This window comes from Manis javanica, chromosome 7 (assembly GCF_040802235.1).
Source record: "Manis javanica isolate MJ-LG chromosome 7, MJ_LKY, whole genome shotgun sequence".
In the NCBI taxonomy this organism is placed as follows: domain Eukaryota; kingdom Metazoa; phylum Chordata; class Mammalia; order Pholidota; family Manidae; genus Manis; species Manis javanica.
The window spans coordinates 15,942,540-15,966,892 of NC_133162.1; the positions used below are offsets into that span (position 1 = coordinate 15,942,540).

Consider the following 24,353-nt stretch of genomic DNA (forward strand, 5'->3'; position numbering starts at 1 on the left):
AGCTATGATTAAAATTGCCTGCCAGGACTGGTCCATGTAGTGTTAAATTCTGTCACAACCCCCACCACACATGTGACTTTGGGTCTTCGGGGTAGCACTTGCCTCTTGTGTTCCTTGTATATTGCAGTGTCTGGCTCCTGGGGGTGAAAGCTGGTGAGGGAGCCCAGCTGAGCATGCAGCATCCCCCCTCCATGCAACTTTGTGCTTCTTAGTTAATGCACAGTCTCATTTAGCCTGCACGGTTGCCCAAGAACCCGATGTTACTACCCCATCTTACAGATGAGCAGATGTATGCTAGAGTGGCACTTGCAAATTTGGAAATTCTCAGAGAAGTTCTGGGGATGGTTCCTTGAGAGCATCCAGGACCTATACTAGATTATGTGATTTTTATGTCTGATTAGCTGCACATAATAGTAGAATTTAAAATCATGAGGGACTTTATAAGGCTCAGTGAAGAATTTATTGTGCATAAATGTAGTGGTTAAGAGGACCAGCCTTGGAGCTGACAGAGCCAAGTGGCTGACCTTTGGCAGATTGTTTAAGCTCTCTGAGCCACTTTGGCCATCTGTAAAATGAAGATCATACTAATTCATTCCTCCTCATAGAATGCATGTGAAGATTAGCTGAGATAAGTAGAATCCTGTCTATTATATAGTAACAGTTTTCTTTAAATAGTCTGACTCCTTGGAAACTCAGTGGCCTCCCAGGTTGGTGTTTCAATGTAGCTTCATTAGAAGCTATCCAGATTTTCCTATTTCTGACTTCTTGTCTTCATGTTTTGATTTTTTCTTTATTTGATAAGCTGCATTTGGAACATTGCATCATTATTTCATATGGTTGTAGTAGTAACCCATCTGTAATGTAAAAATCACAGAATTTGGCAAAGCTCAGATTTTATTCTTCATATATTTAGAAATGGAGGTAGCAGCATGCACTGATTTCTGCCAGCCCCCAGCATGGAGTTTTGCACACAGTGCCTGTAAAACTCTGGTTTTTGCCTGGTTTTGGAAAAATCTGGTATATTTACTTACAGCAGAATATGTAAAAAAAAATCAGGTCTGTTTTGTGCTGTTTGTGTTCATCAGATCCTATGTTTGCTTGTGCGCCTGTCTCCAACTTCTTGTGCTTGAAAATTAACGTGTTTAAAAGAAAAGGTTCATATTTTATTCAGTGAAACATTGACTACTTAAGTAGGTTCTATTTCATTATTTATATTTCCAATTTAGTGCATTAAGATGAGTAGTTTATCTTCAGCAAATTGGGAAGAGAATGCTTTTTAAAAAATTTTTTGTTTCTATGTAGAATAAATATAAAGAAAACTACCAGAACCACATGCGAGGCCACTATGAAGGAGTTGGTATGGACAGACGGACTCTCCATGCTATGAAGGTTGGAAGTCTGGCAAGCAATGTGAGTCCTTTTATAAAGGGCCTGTAGGTCCTGGGGACCCGTGGGGTGGAGTGAGGTGGAGCATGAGAATTCAGTCAATTCTTTTTCAACCTTTCTTTTTAAAAATCAGTATTTTTTTGTGTAAAGACTGACCCATAATATTTTATAAATGTTAACCAGTATAACCAAGGCTAAGTAAAATCCTTAGCCTTTGAATTGACTTTATTTCTCTCAGCTTTCTCTGGCTGCAAGAATACTTAGATCTATTATAATTGATCCAGTATGAGAAAAACTTTCAGTGTCTGAGAGATAAAGTGAAATGGATGAGCATAATTCTTACTTGAAATTTCTCAAATGTCCAAAACATTTGTGATTTATTTGGAGTTGATAGGTTGACTAGTCCATTTATTCAAACAGTGGTCATTGAAGACCTTCTGAGGCCAGGCACTGGTCAGGGAAGAGGGACAACAAATAGATCAGGTCCCTGTTTTCCCTGTAACGTGTCATCTATTAATCTCTTGTTGGCTTTGTCAATTAAGTTTACAGATTTGCAAATGCCAAGTTGTAAATCTTGGAGGTAAAGGGAACTTAAAAGAAACTGACTCCATTATTAAAACATACAAATGTAAATTGGCCTCTGCTCAAGAATGTGAAATTTGACCTTTAGAAAAAAATTTTAAATACTCTGAAGGTTCTTGACTTTTCATTTATTTTCTGGGGGTTCGCCAAGAAGCTCTTTCATTGTATGCCCCTGTGCAAATGCTTCCTTTTAACAAAAACTGCAAGAAGTTCCATAATTAGTAAGAAAGGTAAAATAAACGTGCCACAGATGGAAGTTAACTAATGTTGGATTAATTAAGAAGAAGAATTCAAATTAATTAAAGGCAAAAGTGTGAACATAATTTTCCTTGGAGGTGATGCAACTGAATTAATTTTGTTTCTGGATGCTTTTAAAATATCTCTTGTGACATTCAAACAAGGTCAGAAGAAAGTGGGGGCCAATTTCTCTCTTTTTGTTCTTTTCTTTGTGTTTCAGATCGCTTACAAGGCCGATTATAAACACGATATTGTTGACTACAACTACCCAGCCACTCTCACGCCTTCCTATCAAACAACAATGAAACTGGTTCCCTTGAAAGATGTAAGTCCTCTTGCAATGGCCCCTCCTGCTTCATTCCTTGTCACTTTCCTCCTGTGGAATGGGTCCCAGGCAGCAAGATGGAATGAAACAGGATAGTTCATAGGAGATGGAAGGGATTGAGAAGGGGAAGCCCTTTTGTGCATGTTTGGAAATGCTTTGATTTTTCAGTGTAAGGTGGGGACACCTCTGGTTTTTGCCTTGAAAATAACCTACAGTTTAATTTCTCCTCTTGGAATTTGGTAGACTGCTGGCTGCTGGGCACATTTAAAGTAACTGTTCCTTAATAGTGATGAACTTTTTTATTGTAAAATTTAGGAGTGTGGTATTTTTAGGGGCTGAAGGAAGTACAATGAAATGGTTGTAAGTTGAGAGGAAGTGGTAACGTCGACTTTTTTTTTCTCAGAAGCACTTGGGGAAGTACATGTAACCCTTAATTATTACAGCACTGATTTTATTTATAGTTTGACTTGTTCCCAATGAAATATGTATACTTAATTAGGTTTATTGTTTTCTAGTTATAAGAATTTTATTATGTATTATAGGAAATTTAAAAAATACAGAAAGTAAAAGGAAGATGATAAAAGTCATCTGCTATCTTGAAAAGTGCTTTAAAATTGAGTTGGTACCATGGTTATTTGTCAGCGAAGGTTATCTCCAACCAATCAGTAATTTATTCAACATATGTTTATTGAATACCCATTTATTGAATGCTACTTTCCTTCACATTCCTTTGGGATGGATGCAGCTCCAGTAGTTGACTTGGGTTTTGCTCTTGCCAGATAGTCTTCACATCTCTCTCTCTTGCTCATCTCCAGTGTCTAAGCAGTTTACACAATGATGATGGACAGTCACTGGTGGATGATTTAATGAATGAAATGGGCTTTCAAAGGTATAGTAAAGCAAGGGATGAGAAGTAAAGGAATATGAAAGGCCTAAATTTTGCTTCTCCTTTCCTGAGAAGTTTGGTTGGGTTGACTTACTCATTTCACTTTAGTGAAACCCAAGGTTAAACTTGACTGCCAAAGCTACTTCCTTTTTTGGGGGCTGCATGCATTACTTGGGAGATTCAAGGATCAAGAGCACCTCATTAAAATTTGAGTGTGTGCTCTTGCAATAGAATTCTGTAAATCACGCCTAATAGCACAAACCAAACACGATTCCTACAACTTTGTACACTTTCATTATAACGTGACTTGCTTTATGTTGGTCTGTATAAGGCTGTGGATCAAACCATGCACCTGAATTATCCAGCTCAACTGGGGAATTCTGATGGAAGAATTAAACTAGACTGTATTAGATAAATTAACTGGAAGCAGAGGTGGGTTCTAAGCTGGCAGCCCATGAGCCAGAGCCAGGCTGCAAAGGTGATTCACTTGGCCATAGCATGTTTAAAAAATAATTGGACCAACATGTAGGAATTGGGAAAGTTTGCATGTAACTCATATTTTCACTTTTTTTGAAAAATTGAAAACTCTGGGAACTGCAGCCCTAGTTCCTGCCTGGTAGCAACTGGCTGGGACTGAGTGGCAGCTGCTCTCTATTTGCTTGGCCTCCTTTACCTTACCTTCTTGGCTCCCATGTGAATCTGAGTTTACCATCCCTAATGGAGGGACTTCAGTCTTCAGGAAGCTTGTGGAATCGATTACAGTAACATTTATTTTCTCTCTTTCTGTTTTGGTAGCTTTAAAGGTGGTCACTTAGCTATGAAATTAAATAAGCATAGGTCCTTAATTAGAGAGCATTCCTTTTAGATGGATTTTATAAACACTAATAGCATTGAAATGAGACTCTATTCTCGTAAAGAGATCCTTCAGAAAGTAGATAGAAGCAATAGCTAAGCATCTGCAATGTTGCAAAGGTGTGATTAATCATGATGACCATTAATTATGTCCTGTAGAGGAAAGTTGTTGTGCTCTGCAACATACTTAAGGTGGAATTAACAGAAAGGAGTATGCTATTTAAAAAATACAGGTTTTGTGACATTTGATCATGCATAATTCTGAATTCTAATAGACTTTTTATTATGAGATGATACTTTTCCTCTGAATTAATGTATTAGGAAGTAACTGTACTCTATTCTCAGTAATAGTTGACATTGAAATGACTTCTCATTTCCTTGTTTTCCTACATACCTCATACCCAAAACCCAGAATGGGCAAAACCTTTTCTCCTTGACTCACTAACCAAGAGCATAAAGCAATGCTGTCCTTTATCTCTATGTTGTGGCCCAGTGTCAGGAACAGCTCTCCCTAGGTCCTGTTCTAGGAGTTAACTCACAAGTCATTGGTTTGTACCTGGAATACATTTCCTTGTTTAATTGATCTTAGCTCTGGCTCTGGGGAACCCCTGGTCCATCTGTATAATTATAAATAATAGTTCCAAGCACACTAGCTTTGGAGAACCAGGTTTATAATAATAGATTGAGGGCCATGTTAGGAGACAGAGTGCTGGGATTAGAATCCTAGCTCTTACGTTATCTGGGTGACCTTGCAAAAGTAACTTCATGTCTCTGGGCCCCAGTGTTCACACTGTAAGGTAAGAATAGTATAAGTGTCTACCTACAGGGTGGTTGGGAGGCTTAAATATGTTAATATGTGTACAATACTTGAAATAGTCCTAGGCACATGGTAAGTGCAATTTTTTAGCCATAATTTTTGTTAGCCAATGTTGGGACAGGTAATAATGGAGTGAGTACAAGAAAGAGGTGAGGTATTCAGTTGGCCCTTAGGCTTATTTCACCAAAGGTCTGTTTGGCTCTCATACACTTTGTGATCTTTGGGCTGCAAAGAATCCCCAACGTGGGCTGTCAGTTGTGGAGGCAGCAGTAGGAGGTAGCAGCAGGCAGATGGAATGGCAGAGGCATCAGATGCTAGTCTAGGCAGGCAGGAAATGGGAGGAAAGTGCAGCAGTGGCTGCAGGTGTGGCCCCCATGAAGGGCAGAGCCAGCTGCCAGAGGAGTGTGGCCAGAGGCAGCAGGTGGAGGTCTGAGCAGGGATTGCAATTGATCAGGGGATGCGGCAAGGGGTATGACGTTCTCAGGCAGAACCTAGGCCTAAAGAAGCTGCCACACCATGTGAGATGCTGGGTGGGGTCCTGGCCTTCAGGAAGTAAAACACAAGACTAGGCATGAATAAGAACAAGAATAAGAAAGGCATAAAGACTGAGTAGATGTTCAATGGTGATCTAATGACTAAACAAAGCCAGTGTCTCACCAACTAACGGGCCTACCTGGAGCATGTATGCAGACAGGTCAGGTGCCAAGAGGGTCTGGCTCAGTGTGAGGTCCTGGGCACAAGCACACAGCTAAGATCTCTGCGTGCACAGGGCTGTGCTGAGTTTGCCCACTCTGTTCAGAAGAGACCCTCTGTAACTGTTGAAGGAACGAATGGCTGAGCAAGCAGATGCATGAAAGAGGACCAGGCGGGCACACCGGAAGAAGGTCAGGATTGGGGATGACTTAACTGTTCCTTCTTTACCTGGCTTTAGGGCCAACCTTCATTAAACTGTGGCGGAGGCTATTTGCCCTCCATAGCCTCACCCTCTTTTCCTTCACTCTTCTGCATCCTGGCTCCCCTTTTGGGGCTCTTCCTCAGCTCACCTCAGCCCTCAGCCCTCATTACCCACCCACAAGTCTCAAACATATTCCTTTACCTCTCTGCTCGAGTTCCCATTCATTCTGCAGCTGATCTTAGGCATGTTTGGAGGAAAATAAGATGACTGGATGAATATATTCTCATGTGGAGATGGCTAATCATCCTTGACTCTCTGAAGAGCAGATTGTACTTTCAAAAGAGAAAATTCACTTGCCCCCAATATCTTGAAGTTGTGGGAGACTCAGGGGTCAATGCCCCAGGGTGCCCTCGAGGTTCCACGTCCTTCTCTTCTGAACCCACATCTTTTCTGAAAGTGCCAAGCTTAGGGCAGTTTTTTCAGGGGCTGTGGCATGGTGGAAGCTAGGGCCAGGCAGGGGCTGGTGTAAAGCGCAAAGGTACGTTCAGACTGTCCTCACAGAGCCACTGATACTCCATCATTTCCCACCTAGACACGCATATGGCTTTAGATAGACTTTCTATCCTTTCATTTTCCTTTTCCTTAAAAGAAAAAGACTATTTTCTTGTGAAGCAAAACATATATATAGAGAAGTACACTGAGTGCATATACACAGTGTGAATTCCTGTGAAGTGACCTTGTGCCTGCAGTTTCACTGGGAATGCACCCTGGGACTGAAGAGTGGGGACATCGGGGTGTGTATTTCCCACCAGGGGGCCACACCATTTCCCAAAGTGGTTGCCAGGCTGCTCCCAGCAGAGTCATGAGGGTTTCCACAGCTCTGCCCCCTTGTCCCCACTGGGTATTGTCTGCCATTTACGTTTTCACTCTTTGGGCGAATGTGGGGTGGCGTCTCTTATAGTTTTTACATGCATTTCTGTGATTAATAATATAGGTGAGTCCCTTTTCCTGTGTTCACTGGCCATTTAGTTGACCTCTTTTGTGAACTGCCTGTTCAAGCCACTCACTTTTCAATGTGCTGTTTCACCATCAGTGTGCTGGAGTGTCTGTTGGTCTCCAATTGGAATATTTTATTTGTTTCCTAGTAGTTGAAACTCACAGCTCTGTTGGGTTTAGGGGGAGAGAGCTAAGCAAATCTTAGAGAAAAGTGCAATCAACATCTTTTTGTGCCACTTTTTACCTAGGCCAACTACAGGCAAAGCATTGACAAGTTGAAGTACAGCTCTGTGAGCAACACGCCTCAGATTGTTCAAGCCAAAATCAATGCCCAGCAACTGAGTCTTGTGAGTGACCTACTCCTGCCCAGATGGATGTTGGGGACTCATGCTTTGTGGCTTCTGGATATCTGGCTCCCCAAGGATATGACTTTGATTAATTCTGATATATGTCTTATCACAACCATGATGTGACCCCCTTGATTTAGACTCTTTATTATGGAAAATATCAAATACATTCAAAAATAGAATATATAATGAATCTCCATGCACCCGTCACCCAGATTCAACAACTGTCAACTCATGGCCAGTCTTGCTTCATCTATATGCCCATCCATTTCTCGCCTCCCATATTGTTTTAAAGGAAATCCCAGGTGTTACGTAATTGAATCTAGAAATATTTTAGTATGCATCTCTTAAAAGATAAAAAATTATCCAAATTAATACTTTACACCAAAAAAACAGCAATAATTCTTAATTCCCCCAGTGTCCAATTAGCATTTGATATTCCAATAGTCTCTTAAGGTTATAATTTTTTAAGTTCCTTAGGATCTAAATAAGATCCACACTTTGTGATTGGTTGTTATGTCTTTAAGACTCTTTTTGTCTTAAAGTATTCCTCTTTTCCTCCAAGTTGTTTGTTGAAGAAACTCAATTATTTATCCTGAAGCGTTTCCCACAGTCTGAGCTTTGCTGATTGCATCCCAGTGTAGACTTAATGTGTCCTCTGGCCTTCAAATGTCCTATAAAATACTAGTTGCATCTATTAGCTTGATCAGGTTCCATTTAATCTGGGGGCAAGATTGCTTCTCAGATAATTCTGTTTTCTTCCATTGGGAGTCACATAATGTCTGCCTCTTCTTTTGTGATTCTTTTCAATTTGGACAAGTGTTTGATAATTTCTCTACCTTGCGTATATCGCGAGATGTTCAGCACCACAGCAAGTTAAAACAAAGTAAGCTTCATACCCTCCCATTGTTTCCAAGGAGGCTGGGGACATCACCATGGAGAAACCTGTCACAAACTCATCTGAGTGTGCCTCTGAGTTGTTCTACGGTTCATTTGGCATGTTTGGTCTGTTAATTTAAGACACTCATAAAATTACAGGCTTCCTTGTAAAATGCCGTATCAAGAAACTCCTCAGTGCTGGGTCTAAGAGAAAAGGGAAAAAGAGAGTGTTCCCCCCCAAATTCTCCTTCTGCCCATATAAAAACCTTGCATTGACTCCCTGGGTTTACTTTAAATCAAACAGGTGAATTACCGTGCCGACTATGAGAAAAATAAGTTGAATTACACATTGCCACAAGATGTGCCTCAGCTGGTGAAGGCCAAATCCAACGCTGAACTATTTAGTGAGGTAAGCAAGCAACAGGCGTGAGAACATGGGGTGGTACTCCTGCAGATGTGGAGATGAAGGTACCAGTCCAACAGCAGGAGCGGTGCTGTTCGTGGGAGGCCTCATCACGTTACAGTGTTTCATTTTGCTGCCTCACGGTTTGAGTGGGTCAACGGACAGATTGTAGCGATTTAAGTCATGTGAGCACGTGGGTGGTACTTGTTCAGACACACACGTGTCATCATCCTCTTTATCATCAGTCTAGTGACTGCCAACTGATGCTTTGCTATGTGGAGAAAATTTAAGTTTTAAGATCAATCTTAGTCACCAGATTCTTTCTGGAGTCGCAGGTAGGCTATGATGAAGCTTCTCATTCTATATGTATTTGTGGGGCAGAAGAAGAAGAAAATGAACTAATGTTTTTTGAATGCCTATTTTATGCTGGACACTGGGGTCAGCACTTGAAGTATGGAATTATTTAGTTACGAGAACCTCCAGGAGGTATTTGTGGGAGGGACACAGTTAGTGGCAGGGCTTGCCCTGAGTCAGACGTCAGCATTGCTATTTTTAATCCAAGTGACCCTGCATGAGGGGGCTGAGCCTCACAGCCTAGTGCGAAGAATTGGCAGCTGATGAGTAGAGGCCCTTAGGGAAGGAACACTAAGCTGTAGGTGGTGGCATCAGGCCAGCAGCTAACACCTTCCGCTTGTGTGGCACTTTCCTAGCTTAGGATCATTTCACATACTATATCCAATTTAGTCTCACAGCAACCCTGAGGCAGAAAATAGGATATTCTTTCTGCAGATGGCAGACTGAGGTCTAAAAAGTGAAGCGACTGGCCCAAGGTCTCTTGATCAGCAGAGTGAGGATAGGCACGTGGGTTTTCTCTTTGTCCTGTCCCATTACCACTGCTTTGCATGGCCCAACAGCTCAGGAATCAATTAACTGGGTTAATAATTGCTATTACCATTTGATGATAATAGCCAAGATCCTGGTCTGTAAACAGGTGAAGAAACCAACTTTGCTGTTTTTTTATATTTTAATGTCTTCTCAACCTTAGGCAGGAGTATAGAGAGTGAGTCCAGTTCACTTGCGTTTTTGTTTGTCAGGTTAAGTACAAAGAAGGCTGGGAGAAGACCAAGGGCAGAGGGTTTGAGATGAAGCTGGATGCCATGCCTCTGCTGGCCGCCAAAGCGTCCGGAGAGCTTGCAAGCAATGTAGGTTTTCTCTTATTATCTCAGACATGCGTAAGAAATGGTTCTAATGAAATCTCAGTGGTTCTGACAGAAAAAAAAAAAAACGACTGCAAATGTTGAAAACATCAGAATACTTTAATCTTTTTTCTGGGTTCAAGAAAGACTGGGAGGTGTTTTTTCCGAATGGTTCCCCTTGCTCTTGTTAAAACCAGAGCCTCGTAGATGGCAAAGTTTCTCTTTCCTTGATGGTAGACTTTCTTCTTTTGCTCAAGATTAAATACAAAGAAGAATATGAAAAAATGAAAGGCAGAGTCATGGGAACTACAGACTCCAGGCTTCTGCACTCCCTGCAGGTTGCCAAGATGAGCAGCGAGGTAAACTCTTTTCTCCCACAACCTTTTCCTTAGTGTTGAAAATTTGGCCAGGCCTGCTTCACCTGGGACTCTTACCTTTTTATTGACTTCCACCTACAATTTCTTTCCTGGCTTGCATGAGAAGTTTGTTCACTTTCCTCATTTTGCCAAAGCATGCTATTTTTTTTTTTCTTATATTGGTTTCAAATGTTATGCACAGTGGTTCAACAGTTAACCGTATTATTAAATCCTCACCCCCTCTAGTGCGGTTACTATCAACATAGAAAGATGTTACAAAATCATTGACTGTATTCTCCATACTGTGCTGCCCTCCCTGTGACCAATTTATATTGTGATTGTGAATTATTGTGCTCCTTTATCCCCCTTCCCCCCCCCCCCCAACCACCCCACTCCCTCCCTGGTGGTAACCACTAGTCACTTCTCAGTGTGTATGAGTCTACTGCTGTTTTGTTCATTCTGTTTTGCTTTGTTTTTGTACTCCGCAAGTAAGTAAAGTCATGGTATTTGTTTCTCCACCTGGCTTATTTCACTGAACGTAAAACCCTCTAGATCCATCCATGCTATTGCAAATGGCAGCATTTATTTTCTTTTTATGGCTGAATAATATTCCATTGTGTATATGTACCACATCTTCTTTATCCATTCATTTATTAATGGATACTTAGGTTGCTTCCATAGCTTGGCTATTGTAAATAGTACTATGATAAACATAGGGGTGCATCTATCTTTTCAAATCAGGGATTTTATTTTTGGGGGGTAAATTCCTAGAAGTGAAATTACTGGGTCTAACAGTATTTCTATTTTTATTATTTTGAGGAATCTCCATACTGCTTTCTACAGTGGTTGCATCAATTCACTTTCCCACCAACAGTGTAAGAGGGTTCCCATTTCTTTGCATCCTCACCAGCATTGGTTAGCATACTATTCTTTTAGAAAAGATAAGGTGTATAGCCCCTAAGGGTGACCAGCATCTACTGACCAAGGTACAAAGGTGTTGGCTACATTTATACATTCCATAGATATTTACAAACAACTATCCCGGACAATATCCTGTGCAAGGGGGACAGATCCTGGGGCTCTAAGAATGGACAATGCATAACAGGGCTCCTTCCTAATGGAGCTTAATTCTCCTTGGAGAGTTAGACAGTAAGGATCCTACTTTTTGTGGAAATATCTGGATGAATCCTGTGGTCACAATCACACGTGATTTTCAAAATATTTAACAAACCACTGAGGCGTCCAGGCTCCAACCAATCAAAAAAAATGATGCTGCTTGTAAATAACTGTGATGGCTGGACATTAACCTTGATAAATGTCATTTGCCAAAATCCTTTGGGGAAGGACAGTTCTGCTGGAAGGGACAGACCTGGTTGCTAAGCAAGTCTCCCCTGCCAGTGCCTAACAGGCCGAAAGGACATAAGAACATTGGGTTTCTGCCTTACAATTGCTGTTCCAAAGTGTGAAGCCAGCTTATGGTGCTCTGATGGTGCAGTCAGATATAATTATCTGATGAGTCATTAAGGAGCCATAGCTTGAATAGAATTAGAGAGTTGGCATCTGGGTTCCCACTTTGGAAGTGACTATCAAACAAGCCCTGTGAAGCCCTGTGAAGTGCATAGTCATGAAGCACACAGAGACATTGAGGATTTGGCTTCAGTATCGACAAAGAACAAAATGGTATTTCACATTTTCAGCTGGAGCACCTGGAGCCAAAAAGATTGTGTCTTGCCCCAAATCATATATTAGACAGTGTGGAGGGGTAGAGAATTAGATCCTAGAACTCTTCCTGGCACCATACTGCTAATACTGTAGCATGCTACCTTACCCACCACCACACCACCCTCGTCACCACCATCATCACCACCAACACCACCAACATCACTACCACTATTATCATCAACATCGCTATCACCAGGATCACCACCCTTATCACCACCAACACCAGCACCATGATCCCCACCCTCAACACCATAATCATTGCCATCCTCATTGCTAACCTTTATCAAGTATTTGCTATCTTCCAGTCTCTGCACTAAGCAGGTTTCAGCTGCGATTTCATTTACTTATCACAGTCGTGGACTCTTAGAGAGGTGGTGTAACTTTCCAGAGGCCCTCCAGCTGGTGAAGCTCAGATCAGTTTGGAACTCAGGTTTGGCTGGCTCTGGAGCCCAAGCTTTGTTATTCTCTCTCTTAAAGCTTCTACAGAAATCAGAGATAGAGTGTTCTCCCCCTGGAGCAGCCAGGTAAGAATATTTAGGATTGTTGAGGGGCACACCTTCAAGACAAAGCAGGGGCAACCTCAGCTCCTCGGCACCACCACCTTAAAGAGCCAGGAATCAGGTCACACCCTTCTGACAAATGGGTAGCATTCCCAAGAAAGCCAATTCCTCATGAAACCTGGGCTTCTTTCCTGTGTTTTTACATCACTCCTGCAAAGGCAGGCTTCAAGTAATGGGCCTCTTTCTGGTATATTCAAGGTTGAATATAAGAAAGGTTTTGAAGAGAGTAAGACCCACTTTCACCTACCCATGGATATGGTACACATCAAGCATGCTAAGAAGGCCCAAGCCCTGGCCAGCAACCTGGACTACAGGAAGAAGCTGCATGAATACACTGCACTGCCCGAAGACATGAAGACTCAGTGGGCCAAGAAAGCCTACGGGCTCCAGAGTGAGGTGAGTCCTGGCTCATTGCCAGTTCTCCCCAAGCTTCTCTTGTGATTGGATACAGTGACACATTCAGAGTGACTTTGAACCTGTGCATGAATCTATTACAGGACTCAAAGAACTGCTGAGATGTGCTGGGCCGTGGGAGGATGAATAGGTTATAGATAGAGTTGAGACAATGGAGACTAGAGGATGGAGGATTGGCTCTCAGACCTACTGCAGCAGAAGCCAAGATGTTGGTAATGGGGATGAGCAAAAGGGATGCAGTGTTGAATAGTAAGAAAATTTTGGAAATTTAGCAGGATGGTTGATAGGGTCCTTGGCCTTTCAAAATGTCTGAAAGGCCCTCTATTTGGTAAGGTTGTGGTATTTCAGTGCTGAGGTCGAGCATGCTCTTCTGGCGGTAAGGTGGGCCCAGTGGCTTCACCCCCAAGTAGAGTTCTGCCAACTATAAAGGAGGAGGCAGCTGTTGTAGAAGACAAAGGCAGGGCATGCATTTTCCTGACCCTCCTGTCAGCTTTGCTCAGTCTGCATCCGTGTGTCTGGTTGTAGCTTGGATTCTTCCCTTGCAGCTGCAGTACAAGGCTGACCTGGCATGGATGAAAGGAGTCAGTTGGCTGACTGAGGGGAGCCTCAATCTGGAACAGGCCAAGAAGGTTGGACAGCTGGTCAGCGAGGTAACCTGAGCTTAGGCCCTGGCTTTGAGGAGTTCTCAACACCTGAGTCACCAAGAGCCATACTTTCCTCTGAGTCCACCTCCCCGGCCCCCACGCTTGGGCGTGACTTGGAGGAGTTCTTTGCTTTGCACCTGTAGCACACCCTGAATTAACCTTCCACATCCTCACACTTCTGGGGCAGGTGTTTGTAAGAAGCCTCCAATTTACTTTAAGTACTTGCCTCCAAAGAATATTTCAGTAGGGCTATAATACACAAGCAGTTCACACGCTGGAAGACCGTGTTAGTTAAGGAGTGTGTGAAACGGAGAGTCTGATATTAGGAGGTCAGCATTCTCATTATGGCTGTGCCTTCAAGTCACTGCAGACTTTGGGCAAGTCGCTCAGCCCTCTGATCCTCTTCCTCTCATGTAAAACTAGAACATTGAAGAGATTCCTCTCCAAGTCCCTGTAGTTCTCAGCCTGTGCTTCTCTTCACACTGGGTAGGCTGGCTTTGGCAGCAGGCAGCAGACTTTTGAAGGGCATTTCATTTAGAAATGTGACTATTTCAGGAACTCCATTTGGGACCTTCAGAGGGGATTCTTGTTTCAGAACCAGGAAGGCTGAATTGGCATATCTCTTGTAAACGATAATAATAGCGATAAGGGTAGCTGCCATTTGCAGACTGCCAATGATTATGCAATAATTGCTCTCATTTATTGACCACCCTGAGTGGTCATTTCTTCATATTGTTCGTTTCTTGCTCACAATAGCCCCGTGTGAGTAGATGCTATTAATATCCTATTAATATCCCCATGTGACACATTTGAAAAGTGAGACTTAAAGTCACATTTCAGGTGAGGAGCAGATCTGGGGCCTTTATCCAGTGTGTTTGGTGCAATGCCCCTGCCCTTGACCTTGAAGCCATATTGCATCTACAAGGCACATTTTGTAAGTTATTCTTATTTTTTCCAGTGTACTTAAACTTCTGTGAGACACAGGCACAATTAAAGTTAGACTGTATGTCTAAGGAAGTAGATAGGAGGGACTAACCTTTCAGAGTTGCTATTACTTAGCTTCTTTGAGACCAGCCGAGAGCCAGGTGAAGCCACCAGAACCCCATTTGTCTTGGATAGGGGCATGATAAGACGACCTGACCAGCTGACCCTTCAGCCTTTGGAATTTTGATTTCTTTCTCACTTCCTGGGCCTACTAATTGTTAAGCTCCTTGAGGGCCAGGAAGATACCATTTTCTTGGCCTGTTTTACATCCCTGTTGTGTACAGGGTAGATTCTTGGCTCCTCAGTAAGTCCTTAGGATTGACCAACGTAGAGTCTGTGGTGACTGGGCATTCATTGCCAACCATGGATGGGCAACATGACCTCCTTCAGTGGTGTGCTGAAATTTTCTCCATTCAACACCCTGGAACTGAAAAAGAAAAAGCACAAGTTTCTTTGGAAAGTCTTCTCCAGAATTTTTTTCCTAAAGGGAGGACATTTGGAGTTTGAATATTCTAATCCCTATTTGGGGTCCCATTGGTATCTCTGAACCTCCTGCTGACAGCACTGGGGGTCCTGCTTATCTCTGATCTCCCCACCAAGGGAAGCTCTGCTTCAACGAGCATCCTCAGCAGCTGCCTTTCCTGTTGACTCTGGCACCTCCAGGGGAAATGCTAGAGGAACCAATCCCTGGGAGGGGAGAGAAGGGTCTGTGGGGGAACAGAATTAGCACATTTGAAATTTTGCCAGTTACCCTGTGGCTGTGAGATGGGGACACCATGAAGGCAAGCCCTTAGTCATCCAGGACATTAAGAAGCCGTGAGGATGAATCCCACATGACACTAGCCTCGTGTCTGCGGCTCCTGGCATTTCCCTCCCTTAGTGCTTAGTTGCCTCTTGGATAATATCACACTGTGAATAACGGTTACAAATGACGGCTCATGCAGCGGGCACTGACTGCGCAAGGACTCTGCTCATGGAAAGCACAGCTTTGGGGCCTCCACTCTTCTGCTGTTTTCCTCACAGTACAGCTGAAGCAAGAGTGGTTCCGGTGATTAAGTGATATACCCAAGGTCGTGAAGCTGCAAAGAGGTGGAGCTGAGATTTGGACCTTGGTCTTTGTGGTTGTGAACTCCAAGTTCCCTCCACCTCACTCTCCTATGTCAGACCTCATTTTATAAAATGGATACCTCCCAGGGCACGTGGTGAAATACAGCATTTTTATTGAGGGGGAAAAATTCAAATCCCTACTCAGTAGTAGCGACTAAAACATGATCACCAGAGCAGACCATCTCAGTTTAAAGCGGCAGGACCCATGCTTGGGTCCCCGAATGTGTGCGTATGTGAGTGTGCATGTGTGTGCTGGTGGGGACAAGCCACTCCTAATGCGGTGGGGCCCCTTTATTTTGGAAACAGAAAAACTACAGGCAGAAGGTGGATGAGCTGAAGTTCACCAGTGTGGCCGACAGCACCCAGATGGAGCACGCCAAGAAGAGCCAGGAGCTGCAGAGCGGGGTGAGTCCTGAGCTGCCCTTTTGCCACCAGGCGGCTGTGTCATGGGCCTGGGAACCTCTGGGGACAGGAGCCGGGGCTGCCCAGGCACAACCTGGGGACCAAAGAGCCTTCCCTTTAAATAGGTTGGACCCAACTTGCCACAGGCTTCCAGGCTGTCTCTGGGAACTGCTCACCAGGCCTGCCTGCCACCCACACCACACTTCCCCCCTGCTGGTTAGGGATAGATGCCAACTGATGTTATTCCTTCCCAGCCTTTAGTCTTGCTGAGTTCCCTCTTTCTCCTCCTTCTCTCTCACCCAGCACAGGATTCTCTTGGAGGAGGAGAATGCTTGCTTGCGGATGTGTGCATTGTATACCTACTAGAGCCTAAATACGGGAGGCAGAACAATAAAACACCACATATGCTGTTTGCATGTTAGTGTTCAACACTTTGTGTGCTTCTGCGTGGAGCAGGTGCCCAGCTGCTACAATCTAGCCAGCTCTTCCTAACGGTCCAGGTACACCTGCCAGAAAGGAGGCTATCAGCATAAATGAGTCGGCAGAAAGCCACTCACTACTTGGAAAGTCAAATTGGGGAGTATTTGGAAACCTTGGAAACTTGAGAAATAGCAAGAGTGATACATTTTCCTTGGAGGAGATGTTCACCCCTGTTGCCTTTGTGGTCGCTGCTCACTTTCCAGGTGTCAGTACCTGTGGGTACAGGGGGCAGAGGATGCTTCTTCTTTTCCCATTTGCGGGGTCTATGCTCATCTGAGCAGCTGGTGGGTTATTCTTTGTGGCTGCAGCCATATAAATGGAATAGCTCGGGGAGGTTGATGTCTTCTCAAGTGAAAAGTGTGAAAACAAACTCTTGGCAGGACTTTCAGGTTGCTGTCCTGGCCACATTCTTCTCCCAGCTCCCCCCCTGCTCTTTGCTTTCTCCCTTCCTGTCCCCCGCCTTCAGCCTCATGTGCTGTGTTCTGCCAGCTGGCATCTGGGCTAGTAGGTTTCATAATGCACTTGCCATGCAAGTCACAGAAGAGCCAAGCAGACATGAAGACCCATGAGTGATGCCACTGCACCTGCTCCTGACCTGGTGCTCTCTCCCAACAGGTGGCCTACAAGGCAGGAAACGAGCAGTCTGTCCATCAATACAGCATGAGCAAAGACGAGCCTCTCTTCTTACAGGCCCGAGTCAATGCTGCCAATCTCAGTGAGGTACAGTGAGTGGGAGTAGCCAGCTGTGGGCCCTGCCTCCCTGTGTAGGTGCCTGGTCAGCAAGACCCACCCACCGAATTAGTGTGCCCACTGAGGTCACATGCTTCTGGTCATTGTAAACAGCTTGTCTGGCAGACCTTGTTCCTGACCAGTGTTTTAGGGGGCGGGATGGACAACCTTTCATAAGAATATTCTGAGGTGATTTGAAACCCCGACTGTATAGTAGGGCAGGAGGCAGGGGTTATTCCGAGGTCTGGCTGAAACAGCATTAGCGCATTCATAGAAGGGAGCACGAGTTCAGATGTTAGTTCCAACTGCTCGAGTTTGAGCCCTGGTGCTGCCACGTCAAGTCTGTGACCTTGGGCAAATCCTTTGCTCTCATTGCCCTGTTGGTAAAGTGAGCGCAATACTAGTCTCTTCCTCATGGGGTTGTTATGAGGCTTCAGTGAGTGCTTGGAGGGATGAGCAGCAGGGTAGCCATTACTCTCAGGCATGAAAGCAGGCACAGTCCCAACTTTCTTCTGTCTTTTAAGGAGGGGCCTTCTATAGCTCCTCCATTCAGCTCCTAGGTCTTTGGGGTCCTGATCAGAGCAATGGGTAGAGAGGAGGATTAGAAGGAGCAGCAGAGGCTAAATTGAGAGGAGAGCCTTCCAGAAGAAAGAATTTGCAATCTGGGCAGGACAGGAAATGGGAGCAACAAGGAGAAGACCCAAGTGGACAAAAGGCTGGCAGCAGAAAGAGAAGGGAATGCAGCTGGAGAAGCACCTGGGCTGCATGGGGGGGTGTGGACAGAGATGGAGAACAGCCTTCAGATATGTTTCTGTGTGTTTTGCAATAATATTCCACCTTAAGCATGTCTTTGAGACTTCTATGAAGACTCCTAGTATTTTTCAAGGCCTCTGGAAGTCAAGTTCTTCTCTTGATGTGTTAAGAAGGCTGAGGGCAGGAACAAGAGGCCTGGCTGTATTCAGGCTATGGGGTTTCTGTGGTTCTTGACCTTTCTGTGGAAGTGTGGAAGTGGTGTTTGCCTCCTAGAGAGAGGTAGTTACAAGGTCTAGGAAGCTCTCTCACAGGAGGATAAGCTCTTCTCTCCTAAATCCCTGTAGAAACTGTATAAGAGCACCTGGGAGAATCAGAAAGCAAAAGGATTTGAGCTACGTCTTGACTCCTTGGCCTTTCTGGCAGCCAAAGCCAAGAGGGATCTGGCCAGTGAGGTGAGTTGTACAGGACACCACGAATCCTGCCTATTTACATCCGGTTGATCTGTAAAGGGTCTGGGCAAGTTCTTAATCTCTCTGAGCCTCAGGGTTCTAATCTGTAAAATGGATAAATATAACCCCCTTTCCATGAGATAACCATGTAGGTGCCTAACACATGGCCTGCCACACATTGATTTTCAGTAAGTAGAAATTTATTATTAGTGGTAGTAGTAAGCGTAGTAATCCAAATAGCTCAGTTTACAGGTAAACTGAGACATTGCATGACTCTCTGAGGATGCTGCAGCCTGTTAATGACTCAGAGTACAGGCCCTGGTGTCAGGTAGACCTTGGATAAAACCCTAGTTCCACCACTTACTAGCACTGTGACTTGGGGCTGTTGTTTAACCTTTCAAAGTCTCAACTGGCAATTGCAAAATGGCTATGAGGAAATGAACTGACTTGAGGCACAGGGAATTCTGCAGATGAGTGCAGACAGTTGTGAGTCTGATGTGAGTGAGATAAAGAGCCAGAATGTTTTCTTCATCAAGAGACCCTTGCTTCCCAAACATTCACAGATAGATAGATAGATAGATAGATAGATAGATAGATAGATAGATAGATAGATAGATAGATAGACAGACAGATAGATAGATAGATATAGATATAAGCTGAATGAAACAGGGCTGGGTGATGCTGTTGATTGACATTCGACACCAGCTCCTCATCTCATCAACTGGTAACATTTCCAAACCAGCACTGGGTCTGCAGATGCACTTTGAATGGTTGATGCCATTCATTGATACCATACCCAGCTCAGAGTAAGTGTTCTATAAATGGTGGCAGATACTCACCCTGTTGCTTTTGGCAGAGATGAGAGTGGAGCCCAAATCTGCCAATGGCCACAGTAATGATAAAGTTGAAAATGGTGCCACACACTGGTATCCTATTTTTCAAGCATTTCCATATTGATTCTTTCTTCTGATCTTCATTCCTCTTGGCCTAGTGTTTTTATCCAAGCCTGCATGCTCCCTTTTGTTCCTCGAACTCCTGAATATTTCTGTGTAGCCCAGTTGTTCTTCAATTTGAGCTCCTTTTCAAACAGCAGTTGTATTTTGGATATTCTGCATCTTTTTCATTTCATGACTACCTTTTATTTAAAATTTTCTCACTATTACCAAAAAGAATTTTAAAGGGGCTTTCACGAATGCAACAGGCCTTAAAAATAAATCCAGAAAGAGTGATCTCAAATAATACAGAACAAAGATGGAATTTCACCAGGAAATTGGGAGAAGACTGTTCCATAGCTGAGCATTCAGTTTAGCTCTGAGATTTCTGACAGCTGAGGTGAAAAAGGAAATAATGGGTAATAATATTTTATCTCACTGTTTGTTGAAAAGAAGCCTATCAGTTGTTCAAAATTTGGAGGCAAGCTCTTCATGACATGAACTCTAGTAGGATTCTGTTGTATGGTTTTATTTTAACTTTCATTCCTGTGGTTTGAACTTAACCATTCCTTTAGGAGAGTCTAATGTAGCCCTGCTCTCTTCCTCTCATTTAGGTGAAGTATAAGGAGGATTATGAGAGGTCCAGAGGGAAGCTAATTGGGGCCAAGGATGCCCAGGGTGATTCGCAAATGAGCCACTCACTGCAAATGTCCAAGCTGCAGAGTGAATTGGAATACAAGAAAGGATTTGAGGACACCAAATCCCAGTGCCATGTCCCCCTGGATATGATCCACCTTGTGCACGCCCGCAAGGCTCAGCATTTAGCCACAGACATAGGCTACAAGACAGCGTCACATCGCTTCACGGCTTTGCCCACAGACATGAAGGTGGAATGGGCCAAGAAGGCTTACAGTTTACAGAGCGATGTAAGCTCTGTGTGCGTGCGTGCGTGCATGTGCTGGTGTCGGTGAGAGGGTTTTCCCAAGCCCTTCAAGACAATAATTTATAGTCTGAGGTATCTGTTTCTGGATCCCTAAATGGAAACATTTTAGCTTCGTAGTGGTTTAACTTTTATTCAAACTATGCCCATTTTAGATTCTAGACTACCGAATGGAAAATCAGAAAGCTACTTTCTTATTCTTGGAATTCCGTTCTATGCACATTTTCCATGTTTCCTTTTATTGCTGGGGGAAAATGCATTTGTTACCTTCTTAACTGTGACCTCCCACACTGGTTGGAACTTCAGCAGTCCCCATTTTTAGAATGGGCAGATTGCTCATCTCACAACCCTCTCCCCTTTCTCCTTCTGTTCCCCACCTGGTTCACTTTTCGTCTGTCTTCAGTTGACTCTTGTACAAGAAAGTTGAGCTGAAAAGGCAGGTCAGCCGGCCAGCCAGTCGGTTACCTTCGGGATGGGGAGGGGGCAATGTAGACACACCCTTCCTGACAGAGCTGTTTCAGGGCAGACGGGTGACATCTAGTTTCAGTGAAGTGTCCATTTAAATGGCTTCCCATTAAAACTGTTCCTTCAAATGGCAAGTAAAGAAATGAGAAATAGGCCTTGCTCTGCACCGAGGTGCTTAGGAAGGAATGGACGCCATGGGAAGCCTCGGATGTCTTGTGAAATTCCCTCAAATAGCTCCCCACCTGGGTTCTGTTGTGAGTTCTCATTTTCTTCTCCCCTGCATGTCATTTTAAACAAGAAAATGGGGAAAGCAGACAATGAGGACGCTCCTCTTTCCAAGGTAGACACAAGTCCATAATGAGGGATAAGGTGGATTCTACCCCTCCAGCTCCACCTCCGATAGTGTGGGGTGGGGCCTACGCCACCAGCAGGGCGCTCCAATTAAAGCGGACATTAATTTACATTTTGGAGCCTTACCTGTGAGGGTGCAGAAATCGATAAGACAAAAGTGGCATCTAATTTGAGTCGGCTGGCAGCAAAGCTACATCCGGGAGCTGTTAATAGCCCTTTAAATGTCTGTGCACCAACAATGGCCTGCCTTTTTTTTCCCCTTTCTCCTTTGTCAGAACCAATACAGGGCAGATGCGAAGTGGATGAAAGGCACGGGCTGGGTCGCTACCGGGTCATTAAATGTGGAGCAGGCGAAGAAGGCAGGAGAACTCATTAGCGAGGTGAGATTTCCTGACAGCGTGCAACAGGCCTGGCTGCACTAGGCGTGTGGCATTTCTGTATAAAATTAAAATAATTTCCACTCAAAAGGCAAAGCTACATGAAAGGTCTCCATACCCAGACTAGGGCTGGTAATTAGAGGGAAACCATACACCAGACACACACCAGTAGGGGCCCATAGAGCCCCGGCAAAAACAAAGTGGGTGACAAATGATATTATGAATAATAATGACAATCAAAAGGGGCTCAATTGCTACCCATCAATTTACCTTTTTAATGAAGCGACACGGGAAAGGTGATAAAATGATGCATGTATTGCACCAGGAAAGCCCTTTTGTGAATTTATGCACATTTCCTCTGTTTCTGCCTCAGTGTAAACAGATTTTGAATTCTCATGTGGTGTTGAACATGTTACCCAGTTCTCCCTTCTTGTGGGGTGGGTGGGGCTCACTTCTATTTAAATCTCACTCCTGTCTTCTTGTAGCCACCCTAGCTGGACCCTAAGGAATTGTGGCTTATAAAATTGCTCACATTTTAAGACAATATGATTGAGTACATCTTTTAAAGCCTAGATCAGCGTTTCTCAAGCTCAGCACTGATTGACACTTGAAAACCCTTTGTTGTAGGGGCTGCTGTCCTGGGCCTTGTAAGATGTTGGGCAGCACCCCTGGCCTTTACCCACTACATGCCAGCAGTGCCTCTGCCTAGCTCTGACAACAAAAAATATCTCCAGAGGTTGCCAAAAGATGGAGAGGCACTAGACTAGACACACTGGAGAGTTGTCATTGCCTCATACTCACAAGGAGGCTGCATACCCTCAAACAACACAAATCCACCTCTGTTCATTCTGTTTGGAGAGGAACTTTTACAGAAAGCAAGTGAGCATTTTTAAAGTTGCCTTCAGAATAGCCTGGTCTTTCTGGACTTTTCTGGGTGGGGGAGGAGACCGTAATGGCCATAGTCCCAGAAGAATTTAGTCTTGGCAGTGAGCCTCCTGGAACCTTCTTTGGAGGAGACTTACTGAATATACAGTAAAAACAGAAAGACACCCATGTGGTTTTTTCAAACACACCCGCCTGCCACTGATATTTTCCCATGGGCAAGTATTGCAGTTATCTGACATGTCACAGAGCTGATTTCAAAAGTGGGTTCACTCTAATTGGCTTAATTTTTAGGAACATTCATCAACATTCAAGGCTCAGAAGACCCTGGGAGCTCAGGGGAGACTGAACTGCCCTGAATAGTTCAGTCTCATTAAGGAAAGGCCCTCTTAGCAGAATTAGCATGACTTACAGGAGCAACATTCAGGTTTGAGCATTCATGGTCCCAGACTCTCAATATTAGGCCCACTCATAAAAGGATGCAAAGAATAAAGACCAATGAATACACAGTTTAGACTTTAAGATGATTCCTTCATCATCTTAGCCTGGCAGCCAAGAGATCTTTTTGGAACCATGTGTTGCACAGTGGTCTTAATTTTCCACCTAATTTTTCAAACTTACTCAACAAATGTGCTTATTGTCCGTGCTTCATACCAATTCTCAAACTTTATTGAGGCAGGACATCTTTCATCAACTTTCCCTAACCATCTCAGTTCAGTTTGATGCATTTCCAGTTTAGTGTCAAATTGACTAACCTCTTAATTTGCAGACAGAATGCCAGCCACTGTTGAGTCACAAATGTCCACACACCTAGTATTTAAAGCAGGAGCCAGCAAACCTGTTTTTGTAAAGAACCAGATAGTAAATATTTTCAGCTTTGTGGGCCATCTGGTTTATGTGGCAGCTATTTGACTCTGCCATTGTTGCATGAGAACAGCCATAGACAGTACATAAATGAATAAGCATGGCTGTGTCCTAATAAAACTTTATTTACATAAACAGGTAATGGGCCAGATTTTGACTGGATATTGAGCGATGTCTTAAGACAGCTTTGTATACAAAAATCCAACCTGATAAATAAGGAAGTATTTATAAAATAGTTATTTGATTTTAGAAAAGATGTACTTCATAATTCCAGTAAGATAACAACAATTATAGTCTCCTGGAAATGTACTTTGATTTAAAAAAACAAACAGGAAACAAAATTGGGTATCTAGATCTCCAGCATTTAAATTTTTTGTAATTTTTAACATTTTTACTTCAAATTGTGTGATGATTCCTTTTAATAGTAGCATACTTTTTCTTGTTATTGTAACATTTTAAAGAATTATTGTTTATGTTAACTGAACTGGATTCTAAAGGATTGGCTAGTGTACGAACGCTAATTGTTAAATGCAGGAGTTTTCACTGTTAAGCCCTTTTGTAGAATGAAAATAGGAAGCTTCAGTTGATAAATGTAACTATGAATGTTCTTTCTTGCTTGGGAGATCCAAGCTAAGATACGTAAACAACTGCAAGATGGTATTTGACGCCTATAAGAAGAATCCTTTCCTAAGTGGGTTTCCCATAGTATTTTACCAGGATAACCTAATTTTGAGATGCTTTCTCTGCACCAGGTAGAAATACTTTAATGTTAATTGACATGAGGTTATTCTTAAATTGAAACAAATATTAACCTGAAGGCATCTCGGATATAAAGATGGAGGAAGCAGAATAATAATTATGTTCACGAATTCACTCTAATCTCAAGCAACCTATGATTTTCCCTTTCAAATGGCATGAAAGAGCAGCACAAAATTCACAGCTTTGATCTTTTTCTGCTCAACAGAAGAAGTACCGTCAGCATCCAGATGCTTTGAAGTTTACCAGTATTAAAGACACTCCGGAGATGGTCCAGGCCAGAATTAGTTATACCCAAGCAGTGGATGTAAGTGATAATATATATACATTATGACTCGAAGGGTGGGCTCTTCTTTCAACACTGCGATTGAAGCCGAGGGGTTCT

The 24,353-nt window shown here is 43.4% G+C and overlaps 1 protein-coding gene across 11 annotated transcripts in view; it reads left to right on the top strand.

The window, feature by feature from the left end:
* NRAP (nebulin related anchoring protein) overlaps positions 1 to 24,353 on the top strand; it is a 67,381-nt gene that overhangs the window by 16,957 nt on the left and 26,071 nt on the right. For 9 of the 11 annotated variants that reach the window (XM_073240388.1, XM_073240384.1, XM_017641359.3 and 6 more), the window contains 14 exons: positions 1,303 to 1,410; positions 2,426 to 2,530; positions 7,225 to 7,323; positions 8,507 to 8,611; positions 9,700 to 9,807; positions 10,059 to 10,160; positions 12,638 to 12,835; positions 13,399 to 13,503; positions 15,895 to 15,993; positions 17,086 to 17,190; positions 18,297 to 18,404; positions 19,948 to 20,259; positions 21,365 to 21,469; positions 24,177 to 24,275. In XM_073240388.1, coding sequence (XP_073096489.1) covers positions 1,303 to 1,410; positions 2,426 to 2,530; positions 7,225 to 7,323; positions 8,507 to 8,611; positions 9,700 to 9,807; positions 10,059 to 10,160; positions 12,638 to 12,835; positions 13,399 to 13,503; positions 15,895 to 15,993; positions 17,086 to 17,190; positions 18,297 to 18,404; positions 19,948 to 20,259; positions 21,365 to 21,469; positions 24,177 to 24,275 — 1,758 coding nt within the window. The remainder of the gene's footprint in view (positions 1 to 1,302; positions 1,411 to 2,425; positions 2,531 to 7,224; positions 7,324 to 8,506; positions 8,612 to 9,699; positions 9,808 to 10,058; positions 10,161 to 12,637; positions 12,836 to 13,398; positions 13,504 to 15,894; positions 15,994 to 17,085; positions 17,191 to 18,296; positions 18,405 to 19,947; positions 20,260 to 21,364; positions 21,470 to 24,176; positions 24,276 to 24,353) is intronic. The other 2 variants (XM_073240390.1, XM_073240387.1) reach the window with 2 other exon arrangements.